The following is a 26,471-nucleotide window of genomic DNA, read 5'->3' on the forward strand; positions in this document are numbered from 1 at the left end:
GAGGAACATTGTACACATCCAAACTGAGGGATAGCCAAGAAAATAAATTGCTTATACTTTAAAAATGTCAAAATCAAGAAAGACAAAGCCTGGGGATCTGTTCCAGATAATGAAGTCCAAAGGACATGAAAGCTCAATGCAATGTGTGATTCTGGATTGGATCCTATAATAGGAGAAAAAAAAAACTCTTTAGGAGGATTTATTGGGATTATTGGAAAAGTTTAATGTGGACTGTAGATTAGATAGCATTGTATCAGTGTTTGATTTCTTTGTTTTGATAATTATGCTATAGTTGGATAAGAGAATGTCCTCGTTTGTAGGAAATGCATACTGAAGTATTTGGGGGTAAAGGCAGCTTAACTCTAAAATACCCCCTCCAAGACCAGAGAAGAATGGAGCAAATGTGACAAAATGCTAACAAAACATGACTATGGGGGCACCTGGGTGGCTCAGAGGGTTGAGCCTCTGCCTTCGGCTCGGCTTGAAGCGGGAGGGCCTGCTTCCCTTCCTCTGTCTCTCTCTCTCTCTGCCTGCGTCTCTGCCTACTTGTGATCTCTCTGTCAAATAAATAAATAAATAAATAAAATCTTTTTTAAAAAAGTGATTATGGGTACATGCTATATGGGAAAGTTTGTACTATTCTTATTCTTATACATAACCTTTTGGAATTCTGTACTAAAAATTTACAAAAATAAAAATAAGGGGAAGGGGCGCCTGGGTGGCTCAGTGGGTTAAAGCCTCTGCCTTCGGCTCAGGTCATGATCCCAGGGTGCCGGGATCCAGCCCCGAATCGGGCTTTCTGCTCAGCAGGGAGCCTGCATCCCTTCCTTCCTCTCTCTGCCTGCCTCTCTGCCTACTTGTGATCTCTGTCTGTCAAGTAAATAAATAAAATATTTTTAAAAAATTAATAAAGGGAGAGTTTTATCAGCAGAACACTGGGGAACTTCAGAGAATTAAAGGAAGAAATGTAAGACTCAGGGCAACACTGGAGAACTGGGCGTGAAGGCTTAATGCCACCAGAGCAAACTCTGATCTGGAGAAGCTTCTTGAACAGAGTAATAGAAACCTGGAAACTTAGAGCAAGAAAAGGGCTTTTAGGGTCCCTAAACATCTCCCATTTCACAGATGAGAAAACTGAGATCCGGACAGCAAAAGTGACTTGCTAATGACAGATAATTAATATAATTTCTAATTACAGGTATTTAGAACTCCTTTTGCCATGGGTTTATAAGTGGATCCCTAAAGTTTGTGGCTTTTCCTTATACTTTTAACATAGAATATGAGTTGAAGCAGGAACAAGATTAACATGAATGATACGCTGCAACATGAACATATGTTTGATGAACAAATATCTAAACAAGATCCCCCCCCACGTGATGAACATATCCCCCCAATTTTGCTAGTAATATATTTATGATAAGTATTTAAGTGTGTATTTAAGAGTGGTAATAGTCTTTTAACAATTTTATTTGTATGTGAAAATCAGCTAGAAGATTCGACTTTCTCTACTTATCACGTGCATGAGGACATTCTGTCCTTTTCCATGGCATTTTTCTCACCTCACCGAACACATCATCTTCCGGTTGCAAAGTAGCACCGGTCCAGACTTGATTGTTGGAAATGTCCCTGTGATTTGGAGAGACTGTGATTGCAGTCCATTTAGAAAGGATAATCTCGGGCATGGAGGGGCACCTAAAAGCCATCTAGTCCCACCCATCTCTTCTAATGGTGAAAACTGCCTGCAGTTGGTAATTCAGACTCTCTCCCGCACCTATTTTGCACTAGGCAATGGACTTAAAATGGAATAGTATCTATTAACATATACCGAAGTAATTATCTTTGACATCACTTCTGAAATAGCAGTATATTTAGAGAAAACAGAGCTACTTTAATCATCCTTCCTATAATCCTGTATTATCTGTATAGAAGAGGCATTTGTGTAGTGCTTGGATAATGAGTCTGGGAGCCGATAAACCTGCCTTGACCAGTTACCTCCATGACAGCTTTTGAAATTGAATGCAAATCCTAGCTGAAGGATCCTGCGTAGTGGAGTGCAAAATTGAATATGTATAATACGGTGGCTTAGTGTGTGGTGAGAAGCAATGAATTAAAAAAAAAATAAGTATGTTTTCTGTCACCTGTGTTCAGACATGATCACAAATGGCTCACATAAATTTTTCCAAAGAATATGAATCCCTATAGTTTGCTATGGTGACAGACACTGTCTGTTGCCCACCAGATATCCATTTTCCACCTCATCCTTACTAACGGAACCCTAATCTCATTTAACATAGCAGTGTTCTCAGATAATTACTTGATTTTCCAATCTCTTTGTGAAGGTGGCTGTGCCACACAGTACTAGCTAATGACATGTCAGTGTAAGTCGACTTGTGAGTTCCGGGAGACCTTTTGCTTCACTGAATTAAAAAAAAAAAAAAAAAGGAATGGATATGACTGGTGTTGCCCTTCCCCATTTCTTCCTGCCTTGAATATAAACATGGTGTTTGGAGTTACAGCAGCCTTTTTGTGCCTGTGGGCGAAGCTGAGGGGAGGGAAGGAGAATTGTGACATTCTGACTGACGTCACAAACCACTAAACAGTATCAGCCGTGCGCTACTTCCGGACCTTGTTATGTGAGAAAAAATAACCTCTTACTTGATTAAGCCACTGGAAGTCAGAATTTCTAATAATTTCACTTAAATGCATCCCGATACAAGTATAGTAGACCCTTCTGGGCAAGTGTGGGTAGCTCCGGATATCCCCAGTTCTCAGTGAAACAGTCTTGCTCCCTCTCTGGCTGGACTTCTGTACCCGTGTTGATGCAGTTGGGGTAAATCCACTTGCCAGAGGCAGAGCCAATCAGATTCCCTCCCTGGAGGTTGACATTCAGTTTCAGTGGTTCTGATTGATCCCGCAGTGTGGCTAAATTTGAAGGACATTATAAAACTTGGAAGTCAGGTATGTGTTATGTTGTGATAGGAGGTCATTTGCAGCCGTAGAGAGGTAGGAAAAAATGAATCGGTGGAAAGTGAAAGAGGCAGAGTCCAGTGTCATCAAGAGAGAGAACACTACCCGGGGCCTGGTACATTTCTGGTCTAAGTATTTGACCCTTTGTAGTTTTGGCTGCCCTTAGATTCCAGGAACTCTCCAGCATCCTTCCAGAGAGCCAGGCAGCCCTGTGTGATTAGCAAGGTAGTGCCCCGCAGAAGAGGTAATGTACTTTTTCTGCAATTCATTTGCCCAGAAAGGGACAGATCTCACACACAAGACTTAGGAAGGCCCTTCTTCAGGACAACTAGTAAGGTTAGTGTCTTATAACCAATGGATCTTGATATTCAGACAAAATGTATCAATGACCAGTGAAACCATTTCTTCTAGTACTTGACAGATACGTTGTTCAATACCCTGATTTATTTTGCTATTAAAAATTATAGTTTGGGGGTGCTTGGGTGGCTCAGTGGGTTAAAGCTTCTGCCTTCGGCTCAGGTCATGGTCCCAGGGTCCTGGGATCGAGCTCCGCATCAGGCTCTCTGCTCAGCAGGGAGCCTGCTTCCCCCTCTCTCTCTCTGCCTGCCTCTCTGCCTACTTGTGATCTCTCTCTCTGTCAAATAAATACATAAAATCTTTTTAAAAAATACATTTTACACATAGCAATATGTACAAATCCTAAACGCATAATTTAGTGATATCACTGTATGACTCATATACTCACTCTCCAGATTAAGGAAAGGAACACTTCCATTATCGCAGAAATTTCCTTCATACCACTCAGTACCACTTGCCCCCAACCCCCAACAAAGGACTCGGGGCAGTAACCACCCTTCTGTATCACTGTCATTTGTTTTGCCTTCTTCTTGAACTTCATATAAATGGGGTCCTACAGCAAGTAGTCTTTTGTTCAACATGCTCATGAGATCCAGCTGCGTGGCCGCATGTGTCAGTGATTAGTTCTCTTTTTATTGTTGAGTAGCGTTCCATATTGTGAATATACCACAATTCATTCATTCATTCTTCCCTCAGAGGACATTTAGGGTGTTTCCAAGTCTTATGAATAAAGCCTGTGAATAAACTCTTGTGAGTTTATTCTGGCACAAAGTGGACCTACCTGCTTCTTTCCTTGGGCACTGATGAATTGTAGCAAAAGTTCAAATTATACATTTTTCCCAGTAATAAACATATCTATAAATTTATATAGATATATAGATCACATGCATGCACCTGCACAAGTTTTGTCTCGAGTTGTTCCTTTCTGGTGTAATTAGGAGGGCTTATTTTGTAAGTACCTCTTCATAATTAATTAGACATTTAATGTACCTATCCATTTGACATAGAGACACGGAGCTACTCTCTCAGTATTGTGAGGATGCCTGCTTTGGTTGATTCAAAACTTGCTAAATGGTCAGTAGTATTTTGTGTTGCAACTAATGAAGCAAACTTATAGGAAAGGTACCTGGCATTAAACTTGTAACTGAAAGTCTAGTCTGTGACCAGGTATAAATACAGCAAAGCTACGTGAACCACATAAGATTAAGCCGAGTCCTTTGTTCCGACCACCTGTGCAATTTGCAATATTAAATAGTGCTAGATTTGCAATGCAAAGCCCAGTAAAGCAATGCATGTGTCCCAGCATCATGAGTGGGGCTTTTTACAAAACAGGAGTGTCCAGCCCTACCCCACCTCCCATAACATCTTGGTCTACAGTGGGGCCTTGGTTTTCAAACCCGTTCATGTAATTATAGGCTATAGCAGCTGGCCAGCAGAAAATTTCTTTCCTGTGTCCATCGTCACGATTCTGGTGATTACCCTCAGCTGAACACTGGTGCCTGTGAATGGATTTTATCTCCTGTTAAACTTTCCCCAGGCAACATGAGATGAGGCATACAATTTAGTCTTTATGAAGACAGCCACATTAAAATGATAACAAATGATGGAGAGTGGCTGAATAAGACATATTCAGGGTAATAAAATATGGAGCACAAGATGAATTTATTCAGGCCAGCCTTTATACTAGGCTAGGCTTTATACTTAAATACTGAATTTATTCAAACTAGGCTTTATTTATACTAGGCTGTAATCTCCACTGATGGCAGGGATTTGTCTCTCTTGTTCACTGATGTTCTCCTGGTGAGCCATAGGAGGGCTCAGTGAATATGTACGGAATAAACCGTGTATAAGACAAGGACCTTATTTACTAACTTACACGGTTATAACTCCTGCTTTGCGTAGCACGGGCTATATATCCCAGGTGCTCCCCTCAGCCTCGCTAAGGACCATGAAAAAGCCTCCTTAGCTCCATTCATTTGGCAGCGACCAACTTGGAATCTGTGGAAGCTCAAATCTAATGATGAGGATTTGGGGACCTTCTCGTCCTTAACAGAGAAAAGGTGTCGATTTAATTCATTCTTCTGTCTTCAGCCACACAGCCGGCTCCTCCTAAGATTCTCTATTCCTTCTCGTTCCCTTAGGCGTAAAATGAAGATCGAAATGAGCCACCGTGACACTTTTGTTCATCGTGGCCGCCTGATCCCTAACCAGGGGTGGTGGTGGCTGCTCCCTTCACATCTTCATGCGCAGATGACCCCAAATCTCCTTTTACGGTGTGTCGGTTATGTAGAAAGTGATTTGATCTGAATTTTATAATCTGGCTCTCCTAAGATCCCTAGCTTAAACTTTCTGAATAGAAACCAGACAACAGGAAACCACAATCATTTTCCCTTGCAAGCACCTGAAGACCCATTGTCAGCATAACAAAACTACTTTGGACGAGATTACACAGAGGGTTCTCTACAATACCTATGTGAATACGAAGGGAGGAAAGAAAGTTATGCACATACTTACAAAACATATAAATCATGAACCAGAAAGGTCGTGGGAAGTCTCTTGGTCAGCAGTGTCATTTCATAGATGAAAACCATGAAGCCAAAGAGGTTAAGTCACTTGCCTGGGATCATATAATGACAAAGCCAGAATTTCTGAATTTCTTAGCCATGGTCACCCACCCCCTCCCACCCCAGCAGCTTTAGGTTTCATTTTGCACACAGGGAAGGTACCACTCATGCCAAACCCACACTCTATCACACTGGTTCCTTCAGCCCCAAAGAACAGATTTACTAAAGTGCATTTTAAGATATTGGGGGGAAAAAGATCTAAGCAGTTTTAAAGAAACTCTGCCTTACCTCCCCTGTTTCTGACCTCCAAGGCAGCCATCAATCCTGTAGGCCCACACAAAAAAGCTTGGCAGAAGAAACCCTTTTGGCCTGTTCTGTCAGAAGTACCTAGGTGAAAGAGTTATTGAGCCTTAAAATGGCACAAGTTGTTCAGATATTATTCTTATATGGCCATTTTCACGAGTAGCTCTCTAAAGTGACAAAGTAGGCAGCCCGTAATATAATCGCTGAAGTTGAGGTGACACTAGTTCCTGGAAAAGCAGGTAATTGCTTCACAACACTTGTTGCTGAGGCTCCCGCGGGCTTCCTCTCTGTCTTCCCAAATCGACTTTGAGGATTTCAAGATCTACTGTCATGGCAGCAGATGGGAGAGTGCCCATTGTCCTTGACCTAGAGCAGGATAAGTGGAAGGAGAAGGGAGATCATCCAGGGCTGTGACAGCAAAGGTGACAGCTTGCTCCCCAGGCTTTGTCTCTGGGCTCTAGGATAGCACTTAAGAAAAATCAATCACAACTTTGTGAGTGCCGCCGGGCCGGGGCTGGAAACTGCAGTTAAATTTGTCCACCTAAGACAACCTCACTTTAAAGAGCTGTGATACTAGATGTTTCCATGGAAACAGGTACGTGTGGACAAAAACTGCTTTACGAGGAAATGAATGCTAGCCATCCTGTTAGGTTGGCACTTTCTGGCTACCAAGTTGATGTGAGTAACCCAATGAACAGTGACTTTTTAAAATTAACATATAATATATAACTCGTTTGAAGGGTACAGGTCTGTGATTCACCAGTTTTAGACAATTCACAGCACTCACCATAGCACATACCCTCCCCAGTGTCCATCACCCAGCCACCCCATCCCTCCCACCCCCCTCCCCTCCAGCAACCCTCAGTTTGGAACAGTGACTTTTATTTATTTATTTATTTTAAAAGATTTTATTTATTTATTTGACAGAGAAAGAGATCACAAGTAGGCAGAGAGGCAGGCAGAGAGGGGCGGGGAGGCAGGCTCCCTGCCAAGCAGAAAGCCCGATACAGGGCTCAATCCCAGGACCCCGGGACCATGACCTGAGCCAAAGGCAGAGGCTTAACCCACTGAGCCACCCAGGCGCCCCTGGAACAGTGACTTTTAGAAAGGGAATAATTTTTCTCTTGTAACAAGAGTCTGGAGATAGGTAGTCCTGGTTGGTATACAGAGATGCTCAATGATAGCCACAAACCCCAGGATCTTTTCTTTCTTCCCCATCATTTTTTGAATGTTGGCCTTTGATCCATGTGTTCATTGCCTAGGGTACAAAATGGTTGCTATAGCTCCAGGCCTCACATAAATATCCAAGACACCAAAAAAGAGGAAAGACAGGTAACAGCCAAGTCTATCCACTTTATTTCCATTTATCATGAAATAATAAGATTTCTAAGAAGCTCCTGCCCCGGAATATTTCCCCACTGATCAAAATGAGGCTACATAGCCAAGCCTAGCTTCAAGGAAGGCTGAGAATGGAGTATCTGGCAAGAGACAAAAAGATTGATGTGATTGGCTGAGGCTATTCACTATTTATACCCGAGAGCTAAACACAACTGTCACCCTAATAAAATTGAGATCTAGTTATCAAATAATAAGGGGAGAGTGGGTGTTGAGTATCTAACTAATGGTGGAAGCCACAAATATGTAATCAGAATTCGCCTTTCCAAATAGGAAAGGCCTTTACCATATACCTGATTGTACTCAACTACTCATCTCTGTATTTTTGAATTCACTAGTGCAGCATTGTACACCTAGCAAGCACTTGAAAAAATGTCTGTTGAATCACAGTTTGAGAATACTGCAATGACTCATTCATTCAGCAGCGGCTTAGAGGAGGGTCTGATGTGAAATGTCAATTATGCATCTGGCATTCATAACGGAGCCGTTCACTTTAGAGGCATCAGGAGGCCAGAGATGACGGATACTCAAGTAGCCAGTATAGAGAGGCTAAAACAATTGCTAGTTCTTTAAGCTTTCTACTTAGGAAGAAAGTACATAAGAGAATGTGCGCCTTGACAATGCCTGGGACAGAGGACAGGTTAAACATGCATCATGATCTCATTGCAAAGGACCTTTGGCCTAGCCTGTGCAGAATGAAACCACTGAAACAGACCATCACAGCCACATCCCAGAATTAGAACCCAGATAGTTATACACAGATTTGTAAATAGCTGTCATGAACTGTTGAATCACAAAATAAAAAAACACTCTTGCTGAGAGGCACATTAAAAACCAATGCAACTCCTTGTTTTTTGTTTTTTGTTTTTGTTTTTGTTTTCAGAAAAGGAAACTAAGGTCCAGAAGGTTTATGTGATTGGCCTAAAATTACATAGTTCATGACAGAGACTTGTCTAGAAACCAGATAAACTTGAGAACTGTTTTCCAGAAGCAAAGAAACGTGTCTTGGGGTAAGTAGGACAGTGAAAGGCTCAGAGTGTGGGGATGAGAAAAGTAAATACACAAACATGAAGGGCCATCCATTCCCAGTTCATAAATTAGAAGTTACAACAACTGAGGAATGCCAGCTGACACAAGCTGGTCCTGGAGTGGAACATGGGGGATGAGAGGTGAGCAACAGCAAGGTTCTTTTATGAGAGAGATCTGGAGTGATCCTGATCTCAAGGTCATTGGTGCTGAATGGTGGGAGTTGAGTGACTAATTGACCTTTGGATAGTTTCCATGTGTTGTGCATGTGCTTTATGCTAGGAATTGTGCTAAGTGTCCTATGTGGAACACTCTCAGCTATGCAGTGAGATGGGTAGGTCTTGTTGCTGCTTTTTACGAATGAGTAAACTGAGGCTTAGAAATTTTCAGAAGCACCCCCCCCACCCCATTTATCCACAGGGCATATGTTTTAAGCCCCCCAGTGGATGCCTGAAACCATGGATAGTACTGAACCTCATATACACGATGCTTTTCCCTATACATACCCAGCTGTAATAAAGTTTTATTTACAAATTTGGCACAGTAAAGGGTTAATATCAAAGCTAACAGTAAAATAGAACGATTACAACGAAAGAGAGCAATATAAGTTATGCAAATGTGGTCTGTCTCCGAATACCGTATTATCCTTCACTCACACTTCTTGTGCTGATGGGAGATGATAAGACGCCGATGTGATGAGGGAAGGTGAATGACGGAGGCACTGTGACTTAGTGATAGGCCACTGTTGCCTTCCGATGATTCATCAGAAGGAGGATCACTTCTTTGGGACTGTGCTTGGCTGAGGGTGACTGACACCACAGGAAGCAAAACCTCAGATATGGGGAGATTTGCTGTTTAAGTAACTGCTTCAACCCATCATGCTAGAAAGTGGGGAAGCGAAGTCTAGAACTCGGGTCTGTCTGACCTCAAAGCCCCTATTTTTCTATCATCCTGCTCTGCCCCTTCTTTCGTTCCAGAGCCAAACAAGAGCCAGTATGGAGCCCCGAGGAGCCTCAGGGGTCAGTCACCTGGTACAGTGCCGTGCAGTGGGTTCTCAGACCAGCAGCGCGCCCACCGCCTGAGAGCTTGTTACCAACGAGACCTCAGGCCCCGTTCCACAGCTGAGGAGTCAGACTCTCTGAGGGGAAGGCTCAGGAGGCTGTGTTTTAGCTAGCTGGCTAGGTGATTTTAAAGCACCCTAAAATTTAAGAAGCCTTGACTTAGCAGGTAGATTTTAGTGCAGTCTCTTTCTGTTAAAGGTGAGGAGGCACACCTGGGGAACTTCGTCAGTTAAGCAGCTGACTCTTAATTTCTGCTCAGGTCGTGATCTCAGGGTCATGAGATCGAGTCCCGCTCTGGGCTCCATGCTGGGCATGGTGCCTGCCTAAGATTCTCTTCTCCCTGAGAGGGGAACCCTCTTGCACTGTTGGGGGGAATGCAAAGTGGTGCATCCCCTCTGGAAAACAGTATGGAGGTTCCTCAGAAAGTTAAGAGTAGAGCTACCTTATGACCCAGCAGTCGCAGTACTGGGTATTTATCCAAACGATACAGTGACTCGAAGGGGCACGTGCACCCCAATGTTTATGGCAGCAGTGTCCACAATAGCCAAAACACTGAAAGAGCCCAGATGTCTATCAACAGATGAATGGATAACAAAGAGGTGGCGTATATACAGTGGAGTGTTCTACAGCCATCAGAAAGAATGAATCTCGCCATTTGCAACGACATGGCTGGAACTAGAGGGCATTACACTAAACGAAGTCAGTCAGTCGGAGAAAGACCATATGATTTCTCTCATATGTGAAATTTAAGAAACATAGAGGATCATAGGAGAAAGGAGGGAAAAATGAAACAAGATGAAATGAGAGAGGGAGACAAACCATAAGAGACTCTTAATCTCAGGAAACAAACTGAGGGTTGGAGGGGAAGGGGGGTGGGGATGGGGCATGGGGTAACTGGTTGACGAGCATTAAGGAGGACACGTGATGGGATGAGCACTGGGAGTTGTATGCAACTGATGGATCACTAAATTCTGTCTCTGAAATTAGTAACACAGTATATGTTAATTTAAAAAATATCCTTTAGGACGCCTGGGTGGCTCATTCGTTAAGTGGCTGCCTTCAGCTCAGATCATGATCCCAGGGTCCTGGGATGGAGCCCCACATTGGGCTCCCTGCTCAGCAGGAGGCCTACTTCTCCCTCTCCCACTCCCCCTGCTTGTGTTCTCTCTCTCTCTCTCTCTGGCAAATAAATAAATAAAATCTTAAAAACATAAAAAAATTTTAATTTAAAAAATGTAAATAAAAATTTTTTAAAAATCCTTTCTCCCTTTCCCTCTGCCCTTCCTCCCCTAAAAAAAAAAAATGAGGAAACAAGAGTTCTGATGACTGAGCCATGGTTACTGGGGCAGAGTAGGATCTCAAGCCCAGGCCTCCTGAATCCCAGGGCAGTGTACTGTCTGCTGTGTTCTATGATTTCTCCTTGACTGTCCTACAATATGTGCACTGGTGCCTGTGCTGGAAACACTGGATGAGGTTCAGTGGACCTTTGACCCAGCCCAGCATACCCATTCATGTGGCATATCCGGTTTCTCCCTCCACTCCCCTATGAGTCACACCAAGGGTGTTTCCCTATACCTGAGAGTATCTTTTGTTTGGGAGGTCTTTTGTTCTTCCTCCCTTTAGCTTTTCTCTTCTTCTTCATCATGATCGTCGTCATCATCATCATAGTATTATTATTATTTTGCTTTAAGAACTATTTTTGCATTTGTTCACTATTTCATAGCAGTGATTCTCAAACTTGAGCATACTTTGGAATCACCTGGGGAGCTTTTAAAAAAATCCTGATTCCTGGGTCTGACACCCAGATTGTCTCCTGTATTTGGTTTGGGGTGTGGCCAGGGCATCAGGATTTTTAAAAGCTCCCCAGGTGATAGCACTGTGCAGGCAACCATCGGCAACTGCTTTTTTATGAGTCTCACCAAGACCTGAGGAGGTAGGGGGGCAAGTCCTTCTGATGCCCTTTCCATAGATAAGGAAGCTCGGGCTCTGAGACATTCAGTATCTTACAGAAAACAGTGACATCATCTAGTGGCACTTGGTGCCGACTGGGTTACCAGGTAGTTGTAATAAATCTTTAAAGCCAGCAGTCAGTCTGCAAGAATAGGGTAAAATCTGTTTGTCTTTTCTGGCTTCCAGTGTTTTCTGGGCGCATGTTTCCTGACATGAGAAGAGGAAAGAAGCAACTTTGGAATGGTGTCTGGAACCAAATGTTTATAACTGGAATTCCCTGCTGAATGCCTTTAATAACTAGAAGATAATCACTAACTAGAGCATCCCCCCTCCCGTTCCTCATCACCCAGCATAATAATGGTCAGGGAACATCAGGAAAACCAGATGGAAGGGACTTGCTCATTCTGCACCAGCACACGTGCCCTGTTTGGAGACTAATTAAGAAAATAACAAACCTGGCCGCATTGGCTAGAAGAACTCTCCACTGGGGTTTGTAAATTTGGACACGTTTTTCCTACACACAGCATATTGGAAGAGAATTTCCCGTTGTTGCTGCTTCTCTTCGCGGAGTATTCTGATGATTTAAATTATGGTGTGCAGTGTTTCTTGCCAGGTGCTCTCTCTTACTTCTGTGAATGTCTTTGGGAACTTACTACAGTTCCTTCAGTTTATCTTTCACCCTTCCTAGGAGAAATCCTCGGCTGCAACCAGCCTCTCTATTCCCATAATCCCTTGCTACTTCAGGTGCTCTCCCTGGACCAGCAGCAGCAGCACCATCTGGGAGCTTGTTAGAAATGTGGAATCCTGGTCCCATCCCAGAGCGACTGAATCAGAATCTGCATTTTAACAAGAGCACCAGGTAATTTGTACGCTGTGGTTTGAGAGACATTGCTCTAATACCCAGAGTTTTCCCCACCATCCCACAACTTAAAATGCCCACCCTTCCAGCTCCTTCTATTTACCTACTTCCTACTTGTCCTTCAAAGCTTAACTCGGATCCCTCTCCATCTGTGAGGCCCCCAATATTTATTGCCCCCACCTTATCCCCCTATAGGTCATGACTTTTCGAATCAAAACAAATGTTGAATGTTTCATTGTTCAAATGGTTCACGTAGCCCTGGAATAAATCCCACTTGGTCGTGGTGAATAATCTTTTTAATGTACTGTTGAATCCTATTGGCTAGTATTTTGTTGAGTATTTTCGCATCTGTGTTCATCAAGGATATTGGTCTATAGCTCTCTTTTTTGGTGGGATCCTTGTCTGGTTTTGGGATCAAGGTGGAAATACAAATCAAAACCACAATGAGATATCACCTCACACCAGTCAGAATGGCTAAAATCAACAAGTCAGGAAATGACAGATGCTGGCGAGGATGCGGAGAAAGGGGAACCCTCCTACACTGTTGGTGGGAATGCAAGCTGGTGCAGCCACTCTGGAAAACAGCATGGAGGTTCCTCAAAATGTTGAAAATAGAACTGCCCTATGACCCAGCAATTGCATTATTGGGTATTTACCCTAAAGATACAAACGTAGTGATCCAAAGGGGCACGTGCACCCGAATGTTTATAGCAGCAATGTCCACAATAGCCAAACCATGGGAAGAACCTAGATGTCCATCAACAGATGAATGGATCAAGAAGATGTGGTATATATACACAATGGAATACTATGCAGCCATCAAAAGAAATGAAATCTTGCCATTTGCGACAACATGGATGGAACTAGAGCGTATCATGCTTAGCGAAATAAGTCAAGCAGAGAAAGACAACTATCATATGATCTCCCTGATATGAGGAAGTGGTGATGCAACATGGGGGCTTAAGTGGGTAGGAGAAGAATCAATGAAACAAGATGGGATTGGGAGGGAGACAAACCATAAGTGACTCTTAATCTCACAAAACAAACTGAGGGTTGCTGGGGGAGGGGGTTTGGGAGAAGGGGGTGGGATTATGGACATTGGGGAGGGTATGTGCTTTGGTGAGTGCTGTGAAGTGTGTAAACCTGGTGATTCACAGACCTGTACCCCTGGGGATAAAAATATATGTTTATAAAAAATAAAAAATTAATTTAAAAAAATGGTTCACGTATAAGGTTGAATGTTTCATTGTTTAAATGGTTCAAGTATTATTAGTGTGTTTGTTTAGAATGTTAGAAATTTTGTGTTTTGCAAAATTACACTATAAACAACAGTAGCTGACACACTTAAGCTAATCATAACCAGTAATAACAATGATCAGTCAGGTTAGACCAGGTTATGTTGCAATAAGCAGAACCTCCAAGTCTTAGTGACTAAAAAGAACAACATTCCGTTTCTTGCTTATAGCATATGTCCAGTGTGGGCAGCTGGGGACTCTGTACCATGTTTTCTTAATCTGGACCCAGGCTGATGGAACCTCCAAAGACTGGAGATTCAGTGGTTTCATTGGTGGAAGCCTGCAAAAATTACCTGCTTCTTAGTGGGTTTTGCTGTAGAGCAGTACACATTGTATTTGCACACATTCCACTGGCAAAATAAATGACACGTCTCTGTCTAATTTCAAGAGAGCCAGGAAGTGCAATCTCACCCTAGACCTAATAGAAAATCTGGAATATTGGTGAAAAGCCTTTGCATCTATTACAAACAACAATGAAAACTCTAGGGGCACCTGGGTGGCTCAGTGGGTTAAGCCTCTGCCTTTGGCTCAGGTCATGATCTCAGGGTCCTGGGATCGAGTCCCGCATCTGGCTCTCTGCTCAGCGGGGAGCCTGCTTCCTCTTCTCTCTGCCTGCCTCTCTGCCTACTTGTGATCTCTGTCTGCCAAATAAATAAATAAAATCTTAAAAAAAAAAAAACAATGAAAACTCTAAGACACTGTTTACCATTTCCTCACCGGGAGAAAAGGCAGAATACAAAGCAGGGGATTACATGTGGACAGAAAAATGAACAAATCTGAAAGTAAAAATAGAATTTAATAGATAAACATATAAGGATGGCACTTCCTTAATCTTTCTTTTTTTAAAAAATTAGTCTAATTATTAAGATTACATCTTCCCCCAGAAGATGTGCCTTGCACAGGCTTTGCACAAAATAGGAATTATTCGATTCATCAAAATCTCTTTCCTGCTTGAAAGCTATCCCTTAGCCCTGTCATGTATCTTTAAGCTTCTTCTCCCTCAAAGGAGTTTCCCTCAGTTTTTGTCTTCTCAATGTTTGAGGTAAACCTCCACCCACTCCAGAGATCTTCTGAAAGCCTGCCTCTTCTCTGTGACCTAGTAGGTTCCAACCAAACCACAACCCCCAAAAGGCATAAAAAGTATTAAAAAAAAAAAAGACAAAAAACCTAGCCGATTGTGAATATTGACTTTGTACAATAAAGTTCCCTAACTTTTTAATTTGAAATTATTTGCATTGAGAATTTTTAAAAATGAGTCTCCTTTTGGGGATGGGATATTTTTCCCTGCTTCACCATGGTGTGCACAGGAAACTTAGGATTGTCTCTGGCTCTCTCCTGGGATGTGCTATGCAGTGCTATCTCTTTTACTGGCCCTAAACCCTCAGACAAGAGACACATCTTTGAGGCTTCCATCTCCCCAATTCCAGGAGGGAGCAGAGGGCACACATCCTAGCTATCTATAAATCCCCAAACCTATCTGGTGGATTATAAGACCTCTCCTAAGGCTTGGCACAAGGTGGGGTAGGAAGGAAAGCCGGAACTCCATACTGACTTTCAACTTCCTGGTTTCCTTTCTGTGTCAACTCTTCCTACCTTAAACAGCTTTTAGTTCCATCCTGACTCTGTATGTCCTTCAACAGTATTCTTTATGGTATCAGCTTTAAGTTGGAAAATACCCAGGTTCTGACAACTCAAAAGCTTTTTCCTCAAAGCTTTTGTCTGTGGGCATCATGTCATTTTGATATTCCTTAGTAGTCAAATGACTTGTTTCTTTTTTCTGAGCAGAAGCCCAGACTGCCACGTATGGTGGTAACAAAGAATTGGGGCCAAATAAATTGCTGGAGGGAAACACATAAATTAATATCAGATTCTTACTGTGTGTTTGGTGCGATCTAGGAGTGGCTTTCTGCATTCCGTGTAGATGAGCAATCACACACTCAGGACATTTTGGACCATTGCTTGATCACGTTGGCAGTGGTTGATCTATAGCTACCAAAGACCTCCACTTCAGAGGGCCTGTGGGCAGGCTTGCCTGGGAAAGAGGCCTGTGGTGAAGGAAGCTTTCTGTGGCTTGTTCATTTCATCCATTTCCTTAATGAAAGTCTCTGCTGGCCATGGAGATGGCTCAGTTACCATACAACCCTCAGGTGGGGTGAAGAAACATAGCATGGGCTTGAACTTCCTCTCAGCTCTTCAAACGCAGAGCCCAACCCCATAGGAACTATTTCACCACAGACACCTCTGTGTGAGGATCGGTGAAGGGAATCAGTTCAACTAATGAAACTTTAAATCAAACTTGCTTTGTATTTTTGAGGTATCATAATTTATTTTAAATCAACGTAGAAGACAATTTATTTGAAGAACCAAATCCATCCAAGATAACAACGCACACATAGGCCTTAGGTGCTACAAATACAAGAGAGGGAATTTGGGTTTGTTTCGGCAAAGGCCCGATGGGCAGGGAGGCCCTCTCTGCCATCTTATCACTCCCCCCCTCCCCCCACTGCAAATGCCACTTCCTCATTCCCTGGGCCTTGTTGTTTCCGAAGCACCGTGGCCCTCTTCTCAGAAACACGGAGGCCATCTTAGAGGTAGTGTGTGTGCTTAAGAGCACGTTCCTGCGTGTTGTCTCCGGGCTGAAGAGATGCCTGAGAGAGCAGACAGATGAGGAAAGGACAAGCCCCTCCCACCGCATCTCTTCTTTCTGTGCTATTTGCTCAGGGGGAAGAAAACTGCACGCTCTTCCTCAGTATTCCTCCTCCACACACTTTTGACGAGCACTGTTTTCACTTTTTATTTGCTGATCAATGAGCCCAAGGGTAGGTCTTGTCTGTTCCCAGAGATAAAGAACTGCATGCATAACTGGTCTTTATCCAGCCAAACGAGCACCGTTTCTCTTTGTTTTTCACAGTGTTTCTGAGAGATAAGAGGAAACCATGCAGACATGATGCATGACCAGGGAGGTTTTGAAATACTTTGTAAACTCTATTCTGAGCTGTGGATTAGGGATGGAAAGAAAGGAAGAGGGCACCACATGTAATCTAAGTTGATTTTTTTGTCCTGCATTTAAAACAAGCACGTGAACACACACACACACACACACACACACGCAGAGAGAGAGAGAAAAAAACATGAATAAATGCTCAGCTGAGGAAAGAATAAGCTGATTTTCAATTAGTAGCATAAAAGTAAAATAAGGAGAATTTTAGTAATTCAAATGAATACGTACCCTGAAGATTCAATGATCTTTTCCTATCGAAGAAATATTTCTTTTCATATGGATTCAGGACCGATATTGGTAGACAGAACCTAAGTTCATCTGAAGAGCCAGATATATTGCCAGGAAGATGTGGGTTGGGACCAGGTTAGAGTCCTATGAAATGCATGCTGTTCGAGGCTCTTAGCATGTTTCTGAGAGCAGGCCAACCTGGAGGCGTGGTTGGAGGGGGAGTAAGACTCAATGTAACATCAGCTAGCACTGATAAAGGCACAAAGGGAAAGAGGTTTTCAACAGCAAATGAAAATTTAGGGTAGCAACTTGAATAGAGGCAGGGTAGAAAATCCTTTAGGAGAAATTTGCTGCTCAGCTCTGCTCAGACCCAAGGTTGAGCCTTGAAATGATGGCAGTGATGTCTGGGAAGATAGAGTCTTCGGGAATTTTTGGCAGAAAGGAGGAGTACAGCCAAGAGACAGAGGTAGGTTGCTTATAGAAGGTAAATTTAAGTTGAAAGCCACAACATCATTATTGCTGAGCAACCAGAAGGAAATGAGTTAGTAAAGTCTTGGTGAAGCTGAACCGTGCTTCCTTGTCTGTATTACGTACTCTGCATTACTCTGTCCACTCTGTCCACCCTTAAGCTCATGGACTTAAATTGCTCTATGGTAGACTTTTGGCTATATCTTATCTCCAGTGCTGGAAGTGAGTTCCCTGTAGGGAAAAAAACATGTCCCAGGTTTTCTAGAATTTCCCCCATAATACCGGGTATAGGACCTCACTGGAATGGTCACTCAGTAAGTGTTAATTTGGCAGAATTAATTAATGAACAGCCTCCTCTTTATGTAATTAATTTCCCAAATTAATTGCTAGATTGGAGGAGGCCAAAATCTGGATTATATTTTGCCCTTCTCATGTTGAGTAGATCAGAGGAGCAAAACCCTGCAAAGAAAGAAAGAGAGGCAGGGGGGAGAGGGAAAGAAAAAAATCAGTAGTACTTTATTTCAGAAGGAATTGGTGAGTATAATGGTAGATACCAGGCAGAAAGATTTGGTGTGTGAGTCTTAGGAGAGGAGCCAAAATCCAATGGACTTTTCTTTGATCTTAGAGTCATTCCGTCAGACCAAGGCTGAACTTCAGATGATTCTTGAAGGGGCAGGTAGGGGGCAGACCATGGCCACGGTTATTCTGACTGGTACTTTTCTGGTACAGGAGTGCGTTTCCAGAAGGTTGGCTTCATGAGAGCAGAGGTCTTGGCTATCTTTTCTTTGTCATACCTCCAGCATCTAGAACAGCTTTCCTGCCATGCAGTAGGGGCTTAAGAAATAATTGTGGAAGGAGGGGAAAGAGGAGGGCTCTGCTTTTCATGCCAGTAAAAACCTGGCGCTTATTTACTTCCAGAGGCCCCCTCAGGTTCGGTCTTAGGAACCTAGGATACCAAGAAGGTGAGAAGCCATAGTCTTGGGGCATCTTGATTATCTAGTAGAGAGAGACAGGGACAGAGGCATAACACCCCAGGTGGTAAGTGCTCCCCCAAAGAGTCATGGTGAGATAGAAGGAATGAGCCAGAGGGAGGTGGGCGGAACCTCTCATGCCTAAGTAGAATCCTAATAAACTCAACACTACTTTGTAGGCTCGAGAACATTTTCATCTCTAGGGTCCTAAAACGGACCATGGGTAGATTGAGTGAAATGTGGAAGCCTGCAAGTCATTGCGTGTCAGTCATCTTCTATTCAGAGTGCGTTTGACATTGGAAGTGAGTTTTGCCTTGGTACTTACTGGACTTTGGTTTCATTCTGGGGTGCAAAGGCCATCGTCTGTCATGCAGCGGCCTGTTGTAGCACTGTGGCTTTATAAGCAGTCTAAATGACACAAACCGAAGGTCCGTTGTCTGGGCCAGACCTGCGCCGCACACTGGGAGTGACAGCTTTGTTAAGCATGATCCATTAGGCCCAGTCTTTGTTCTTCTCTTGTGCAAGTTCTTGTTCCTGTGACAAGGATTAATAACATGACCACAGTAAAGTGGTCTTGGCATTTTATAAAAGCCTAGGGCAATAAAAGTGTGTGTTTCCCATCAACACAGCAAATTTTCTGAAGAGAGTGGATAAACTTGACAACAAAAAGAGAATCAGTTATTTAAAAAAAGAAGTCACTGCTGGCTAAGCTTGTTTTTGTAAGAGGAAAAGGATTTGGGGAATATGCTGATGGACCTTAATGAAAAAATCCAGTGTCTGTGGAAAAAAAGAAGATCTTGATTTGACTTTTGCTTCTTGATTTCCTTACTTAGGTACTGACCCCAGCACAGATCAAATCAATTTGCCAGGCGATTCTGGACTCTGGGAAGCAGTATGCCATGAAAAAAAGGAAACCATTCCCTCTGATGTATTCTTACTATGGAACTGAGTACTTGGGTGAGTGAAAGTGTTGGCAAAGCCCTCTAATATCCACACTGACTAAAAACTAGAAGATTCCATTTTTGTTATAGGTCATCACTATTCATTTAACTAGAAACACTTAAAAATGCTGTGTAAAAACAAATATTGACAGATTCTACAAATCACAATTTAATGTTTGTTCTCATAGTCTGACAGAAAGGTATTTTAATGATTTGCTTTCACTAAAGACTGAAGTCCATATTCTAGATTGTGAGTTGATGGGCTGAATGTCACCAAATGTTTGTGACTGGTTTACACATTCTTTGCCAATGGTGCCTCAGCACAGGGGAACAGGATGAAGCCACTGACATTTCCAAGTGTTTAATATTCGTGGATTAATAAGAGACTCCTGATTCATAATGGCTACTTTTGTGATAAGAGGCCTGGAGAGTGAAGATTAGTTACTCCCCTCTTGAATCTCTCAGTGGCTGCCCATCACTCCTGAGTATAACTTACAGGCCCCCCACTTTGCAGATCTCCCTTTCGTGGTTCTGCCCTGCCTAACCTCCTACAAGCAAAGTGCCCTCAGATCTTCCAAGTCTTTGTGCCTGTTGCTTTTGCCAGAATGCCCGGCCTCCCCCAACCCCTTCAACTTAGCTGGAATACTTACACCTAGACTTCAAGGCTGATCAGACATCAGAGCTGTGGAGAAACTTTGTGCTTTTGGAAAAAGGGTTTATTGAGTCCTCTCTGGAGAACCATTTACACATTTCAGGCTTTACCCTGAAGCAAAATCGGTTAGTGTCAGGTCACCCTGCTACACGTTTGCTGGAGCCTTCCTTTATCACATCACACTGTAATCAGTGGTTCGCCTGTCCAACCGCCTCAGCGGGCTTTATGCCCCTTCAGGAGGAGGACTTTTGCCCACTCATCTTTGTGATCCCCGGACATTTGCCAATGACCCGCACATAAGGAGGGTGCCCAACTTCGCCAGCGAGCTTACAGACTAGAAGTTCTCTGAGAGTTTTCTCCAAGGAGCTTTAAGTTCCTATCTGACTTTCTCTAGAATCAGACCTTGAGATAAGGATTTGGGTATTAATTAATGGCTTATTTTGGGAGGTGATCCTTGAAAGTGTCGCTAAAGGAATGAAGAGGTGAGATTGGGTAGAGAAAGAGGTTAATAAGGGATGTAAGAGTGAACAGCTGTGGATAACTGAGGCTTAGTTCTATTGGGGACCCTGAAGACTGTCTAGAACATGCCTCAGAATTGTTGTACCTCACTGGTGAGGGAGCTGAGATATTCATCTACCAACTCCCTGCTTCCTGGGTGAAGGGCTGTTCCCAGACCTGTTAATTCCCTAGGATTTCAGTCCTGCCCCTGTGGGCTGGGCATACCCCTGTGGCCCGAGAAAACCTCAGGCAGAAGGATAAATGCTTGAGGTGGAAGGTGAGGAGGAGAAGTGCCCCAGAATGGTGAGTGTGGGCGAGGTGATGGGTAGGGCACTGGCAGTGTCTGCTAGAGTTCCTTAATAGAGCTATTCCTTTCACTATCTATCTTCTTAGAGAAATTAACATTCTAGCCATTTACATGTATAGCACAAATCAGATTGCTATCTAATGCATAAATATTTTCCTGGGAAGCTTTTTTACCCAACAAAAATCCAGTGAAAGAAAGGTACCTTCAAGTATTATGACTAAATTTTAGGAAGAATTTTTATTTTATTTTATTTATTAGGGGGGGCATTTTTATCCCCTATTAAAAAGTTTTATTTATTGGAGGGGCAAAGGGAGAGAGAGAGACTGTTAGTTAGACCTCTTGCTGAGTGCAAAGCCTGATGCAGGGCTTGATCTCAGGACCCTGAGATCATGACCTAAGCTGAAACCAAGAGTTGGATGCTTAACTGACCCGAGCCACCTAGGCGCCCAGGAAGAATCATTTTTGACTGGACAAAACTGAGGCCATTTTTGGAGAGTTCAAGTGCCTGAGTGCAAAGAGAAAGCTTTACTGTTACGGAGTTAAGTTTACTGTGTCTGCCTTCAAGTAATATTGCCATTTTTTTTTTTAATACTATGATTATCTTTTCCCTAAATTAAATGAGCTGTGCTCCCAGTTATGTGAATTAATTATGCTTTGTTTCTTGATACAGGAGCAGCTCATGGCCTGTCGTCCATTCTCCAGATGCTTCTGTCTTACCACGAGCACCTCAAGCCCTCTGATCAGGAGCTGGTGTGGCAGAGCGTGGACTTCCTCATGGAGCAGGAACAGAACTGCAACTGGCCGCCTGAGCTCGGCGAGGCCATCGAGAGAGAGAACGAGCTGGTGCACTGGTGCCACGGAGCCCCAGGTCTCACCCACACTATTATCTGAAAACATTAGCCAAAGAGAGCTGTCTTTTCTGAGGAGTCAGGGTATTTCTCCTGTTAGGTCATCACTACATGAGCTAAAAAGGTCGAGACGAAGTTTGTCAAACCAAAAAAAGTCTTGATCTGTAAAGGATCTTCAGAACAGATGTTGTAATTTTTTTTTTTTAATTTTTATTTATTTGACACAGAGAGAGAAAGCGAGAGAGGGAACACAAGCAGGGGGAATGGGAGAGGGAGAAGCAGACCCCCCACTGAACAGGAAACCCGATTCGGGGCTCGATCCCAGGGTCCTAGGGATCATGACCTGAGCCGAAGGCAGCCGCTTTAACAGCTGAGCCACCCAGGCACCCCTGATGCTGTAATTTTAAAAATATATGATCTATAGCTATTTGTGTATAGGTTAAACTAGCACTGTCCTATAACATATAATATGAACCACATAAGAAATTAAATTTTTAGTAGCCCCATTAAAAATGTAAACAGAAACTAGTGAAAGGAATCTTAATAGTATATATTTTATAACCCAGTATACCCCAAGTATTATTTCCACATGCAACCAATTTGAAACTCAAGATATTTCAGTTTTTTCCATATTAAAGTGTTTGAAAGCTAGTGTATATTTTATATTAACACCCCATCTCAATTCCCACTAGCCACATGGCAAGGGCTCAATATCTGTGCTGAACAGTATAAATCTGGAGGCTGCTAATTCAAGATGTGGGCCCTGGACCAGGGGCAGGGGCAACGTGGGAGCTGGTTAGAAATGCAGAACCTCAGGCTCCATCCCAGACGCACTGAATCAGAATCTGCATGTTAACAAGATCCCTGCATGATTTATATGCACATTAAAGTTCGAGATGCACTATTCCATAATTTTTCAATGAGGATTTCCATCATCACCTAATAAAAAGTCTAGAGAACTGAGGAGCCATCTGCAGTGAACTCTCTGGAATTGAGCCTAGAAACTTATCAGACTCCATCTCTTCTTTTTTTTCCTTCCTTCCTTCCTTCCTTTCTTTCTTTAAATCCCATTATACTGTTAATTAGGCTTCCTGAGGAACAACTTGAAAGAAATTAAATTCAAATAAATCAATTAATTTCAGTTAATTGGCCAAGGGAGAGATTGAAAATACCAAAATAACACAAAAGTTTTAGATTAGGAGTCGATATAATTTTCTTTTCTTTGCCAAAGATTTTATTTATTTATTTGAGAGAGAGAATGAGAGTCAGCAGGAGGAGGGCCAGAGGGAGAAGCAGGCTCCCCGCTGAGCAGGGAGCCTGGCACAAGACTCAATCCCAGGACTCCGAGATCATGACCTGAGCCAAAGGCAGACGCGTAACTGACTGAGAGCCACCCTGGTGCCCCAGGAGTGGATTTAATTTTCAAGGCTATGCTTCAGTGCCATGATATATTCGATTTCTCTTTAGTCTGTTACCTGATTTTTATGATTTCCTTTCCACTCCTTACCTAATTAATCTTCTGTAATCCAACTGCAATATCATTTTCTCTTCAATACAGTTTGAGTTGAAGAGGAAGTTTTAGCTCACTGGCCATGCTCTCTCTGCCTGCCACATTCACCTAAGGAAGGGACTTCAAAGCCTCTTGTGTGTGCTCGTACCAGCGCGTTGCGCATTACATCCAGGCTAATTCCCGCTGGTGATGACTTGAGCCCATTTCTTCTGGCTTTGAACTTTCTGGAGAAAAACAAGTTATTTACCATTCTGGAAATAATATCGCTTCATGTTAGGCTCAGCACTCCCATATCCCATTTCCCTTTAATCATTCTCAGGGATGGTATCTGGCTATCCTCCAAGCACCCCCAGAATCCTTGAATTTTTGAGGTGTCCCAAGTTAAATACAGAATATTTTAGAGGCAGGGCGCCTGGATGGCTCAATGGGTTAAGCAGCTGCCTTCGGCTCAGGTCATGATCTCAGGGTCCTGGGATCGAGCCCCGCATGGGGCTCTCTGCTCCGCAGGGAGCCTGCTTCCCTCTCTCTCTCTGCCTGCCTCTCTGCCTGCTTGTGATCTCTGTCTGTCAAATAAATAAATAAAATCTTTAAAAAAAAAAAAAGAATATTTTAGAGGGACTCAATGTACTAGGAAAAGCATTGCGAAGGACGGGAAGATAATCTTTTAAAATGAGTGACTGGGTCAGTTAATCGATGGGGATGTCTTTGTGGAGCGGTTATTCCATCCTCTTTGTACACCACATTCCTTCTGTCTTTGTAAATCCTGTACTGTAACCGTATGGTGTAGGATTTATCACCTTGGGGGCTTTATTTGTCCTCATATATCATTCACGTTCTGTGTCTTCGTAAGATTAAACATAAGGTGCAGAGCAAACTCATTAAACCAACCCCCATATCCACTGAACTACCAGAAATAAGCCAACTCACAAATGAATAGAGAACCAACTGGGGGCCCATTCTGCATGCCAACCTGCACTCCCCCCTCAAGGGTATTGGTCTTCCTTTTATGAGATGTCCTGAAAACAGCGTAAGTGTGATTATAAATCTGGTGAGTACACGTTAAAGACCACCAAGATGGCAACACTTGAACTCCCTCAAAATTCTAACAAAAGATGACTTAGAAAAATTATTTTCACTTGTTGGAGGGAAACGTTTTTTGAGAGTAGATTTATGAACAGCGCAGATGGTTTGGGGCAGCAGACTGAGTCCGTGAATAAAAACCTGCCGGAGATAATGCAAATGTGGAACTTCATCAGCTCTACCTGATCTCCCCCTATAACTGTTTCCTATCAACTAGTTCTTCACCCCACCTCTACAGGTGACAGACAGCCCTCGTTATCATGTAGGCAGTATGGAAATAGTTCTTGCCTCGAGGTTAATAACTTTGGGTTCTAATCGCAGCTCCAACGCTAACCACTAAATGACCTTGAGAAAACCACTCTGTGCCTTTCGTGGCTTTGTTTCTCCATCTGTGAAAAGAGTATGTGGAGACGGAACAGTGAAAGTCAGTCTTTTGATCACTGCAGATCCCCTTCGTTCTGTGGACCTTTGCCCCTCCTGATGGACACGCCCCAAAAGATCTGCAGATGCCTCGCATTTAGAAATAACCAGTGTAGTGTCTTGTTTTTCTCACTAAATGCACCAAAGTATAGCAGGCAGATCCATCTGACCTCTTCATAGCCTTAATGATTCTGAAATACAGGATGAGAGCCATTTACAAAATCATTAAACAAATGCCACGGCTAAAATAAACTCTGGGTTGCGTTATGTTACATCATTACCGTGGTAACACTGACTGTGCATTTCCTTTCTGCTGTGTGAAACACAGGTGTGGCTAGTTTTTAAAATCATTTCACAAGGGCTCCTGGGTATGTGACTTTGACTAGAGAACAAGGACTTCTCCAGGGTGGGTGTCATTGGTCACTAAGGGTTGTCACACACCGTGCGATGCGGGTCTCATTGAAATGACAGACCCAGAACGGACCTGTGCGGTGATGCTCCAATCTGTTCAAACTACGTGTACCAAGCGAGCTGTCACGAGGCTCTGCTAGATTGCGAGCTTTCACAGGCTTAGCTTCTCAAACCATACTTCTATAGTAATAATTTCTTTCCCCAGCGTTTGGTAAACATGTGTATCGTTGCTGACTTAGGTTTCTTATCGGTGCACAATAATCAGTGTTCTAGTGACAAAATGACACAGTTCCTATCAAAAGCAAAGAAACCCAACATTCCTTCCTTTTAGATTAAGCAGCCTTATTATGGATTTCAGTAGGTCAGGTTAGAAGACAAGGCGTTTAGAAGTCTTTCAAGGTCCTTTCCATGTACCACTGTGTGATTCAGGCTGTAGGAAAGGTCCTTTGTCTCTGGCCAGAACCATCGGATCGATAGCTATTAAGCTGACTTGGGCTAATGGCCTGGCACAGCCATCGGACCCTATCGGCCCTTCTTACTTCCACACCTCGTCTCCGCAGTGGTGTCAGCCTGTGCTGGGGTGAGAAAGGAGACATTATAAAGCCAGCAGGTGTTTGTGGAGCCCTTGCCATGTCAATCACCAGGCCATAGAACAGGGGACCAAAGGTGGACAAAATAGAGTTCCCGCCCGTGGGTAATTTGCACTATTCTAGGGGAATAGAAACATAGTTGTAATATGATATTGTATCAGTGCTCAGGTTTGTGTAGGGAATGATGGGAACTCAGAAAAGGGATTCCTGGTACCCCTCCAGGTTTAGGAAAGGCTTCCTGGAGGCAGTGATGCCTAAGGTGAGCTGGCCAGGGCAAGAAAGTTGGGAAGATTATACCAAGAAAAGTCAGTCAGAGGCTTGGAACTACATAGTAAAGGAAGGGGAACTGTGGGGAGTGTTAGTTTTACTGAAGCAAAGAGCTTCAAGTAGGTAATGGAGGAGACATTGGCAGTGAACAGAACACGACCTGAGTCACAGAGGGCTCTTTGTACCTCAGCTGGAGACTAGCTTCACCTGGCTTCTGAGTGGATGCTAAGAGGCATAGATGACACCTCAGAGTTGGTCCGTCCTGAGGCAGCGGAGCTGACCTTTGGTCTCCCCGTGTTAGCCAGTCTTTGGCTGAAATCTCCTGGGGAGGTGGGCTTATAGCATAGCCTCTCCTTTGGCTGAGTGCAAATCTCCCAAGAAGCGGGCAGCTGAGAGCTTTATTAGCAGCCAACTCGTAGCATCTAGGAAATGCAGCACCTGCAGGTAAGGTAGAGGCAATCCAGCAGAGCACCAAGGGCTCCCAGTTCACCTGGAGAAATCC

The 26,471-nt window shown here is 43.3% G+C and overlaps 1 protein-coding gene across 1 annotated transcript in view; it reads left to right on the top strand.

The window, feature by feature from the left end:
* Positions 1-26,471, top strand: part of LANCL3 (LanC like 3) — a 105,634-nt gene that overhangs the window by 66,019 nt on the left and 13,144 nt on the right. The window contains exons 2-3 of the mRNA XM_004754881.3: positions 19,279-19,402; positions 21,514-21,711. Coding sequence (XP_004754938.1) covers positions 19,279-19,402; positions 21,514-21,711 — 322 coding nt within the window. The remainder of the gene's footprint in view (positions 1-19,278; positions 19,403-21,513; positions 21,712-26,471) is intronic.

The sequence above is a fragment of the Mustela putorius genome, unplaced genomic scaffold (genome assembly GCF_011764305.1).
Source record: "Mustela putorius furo isolate JIRA1106 unplaced genomic scaffold, ASM1176430v1.1 tig00003836_pilon_pilon_pilon, whole genome shotgun sequence".
Lineage (NCBI taxonomy): Eukaryota > Metazoa > Chordata > Mammalia > Carnivora > Mustelidae > Mustela > Mustela putorius.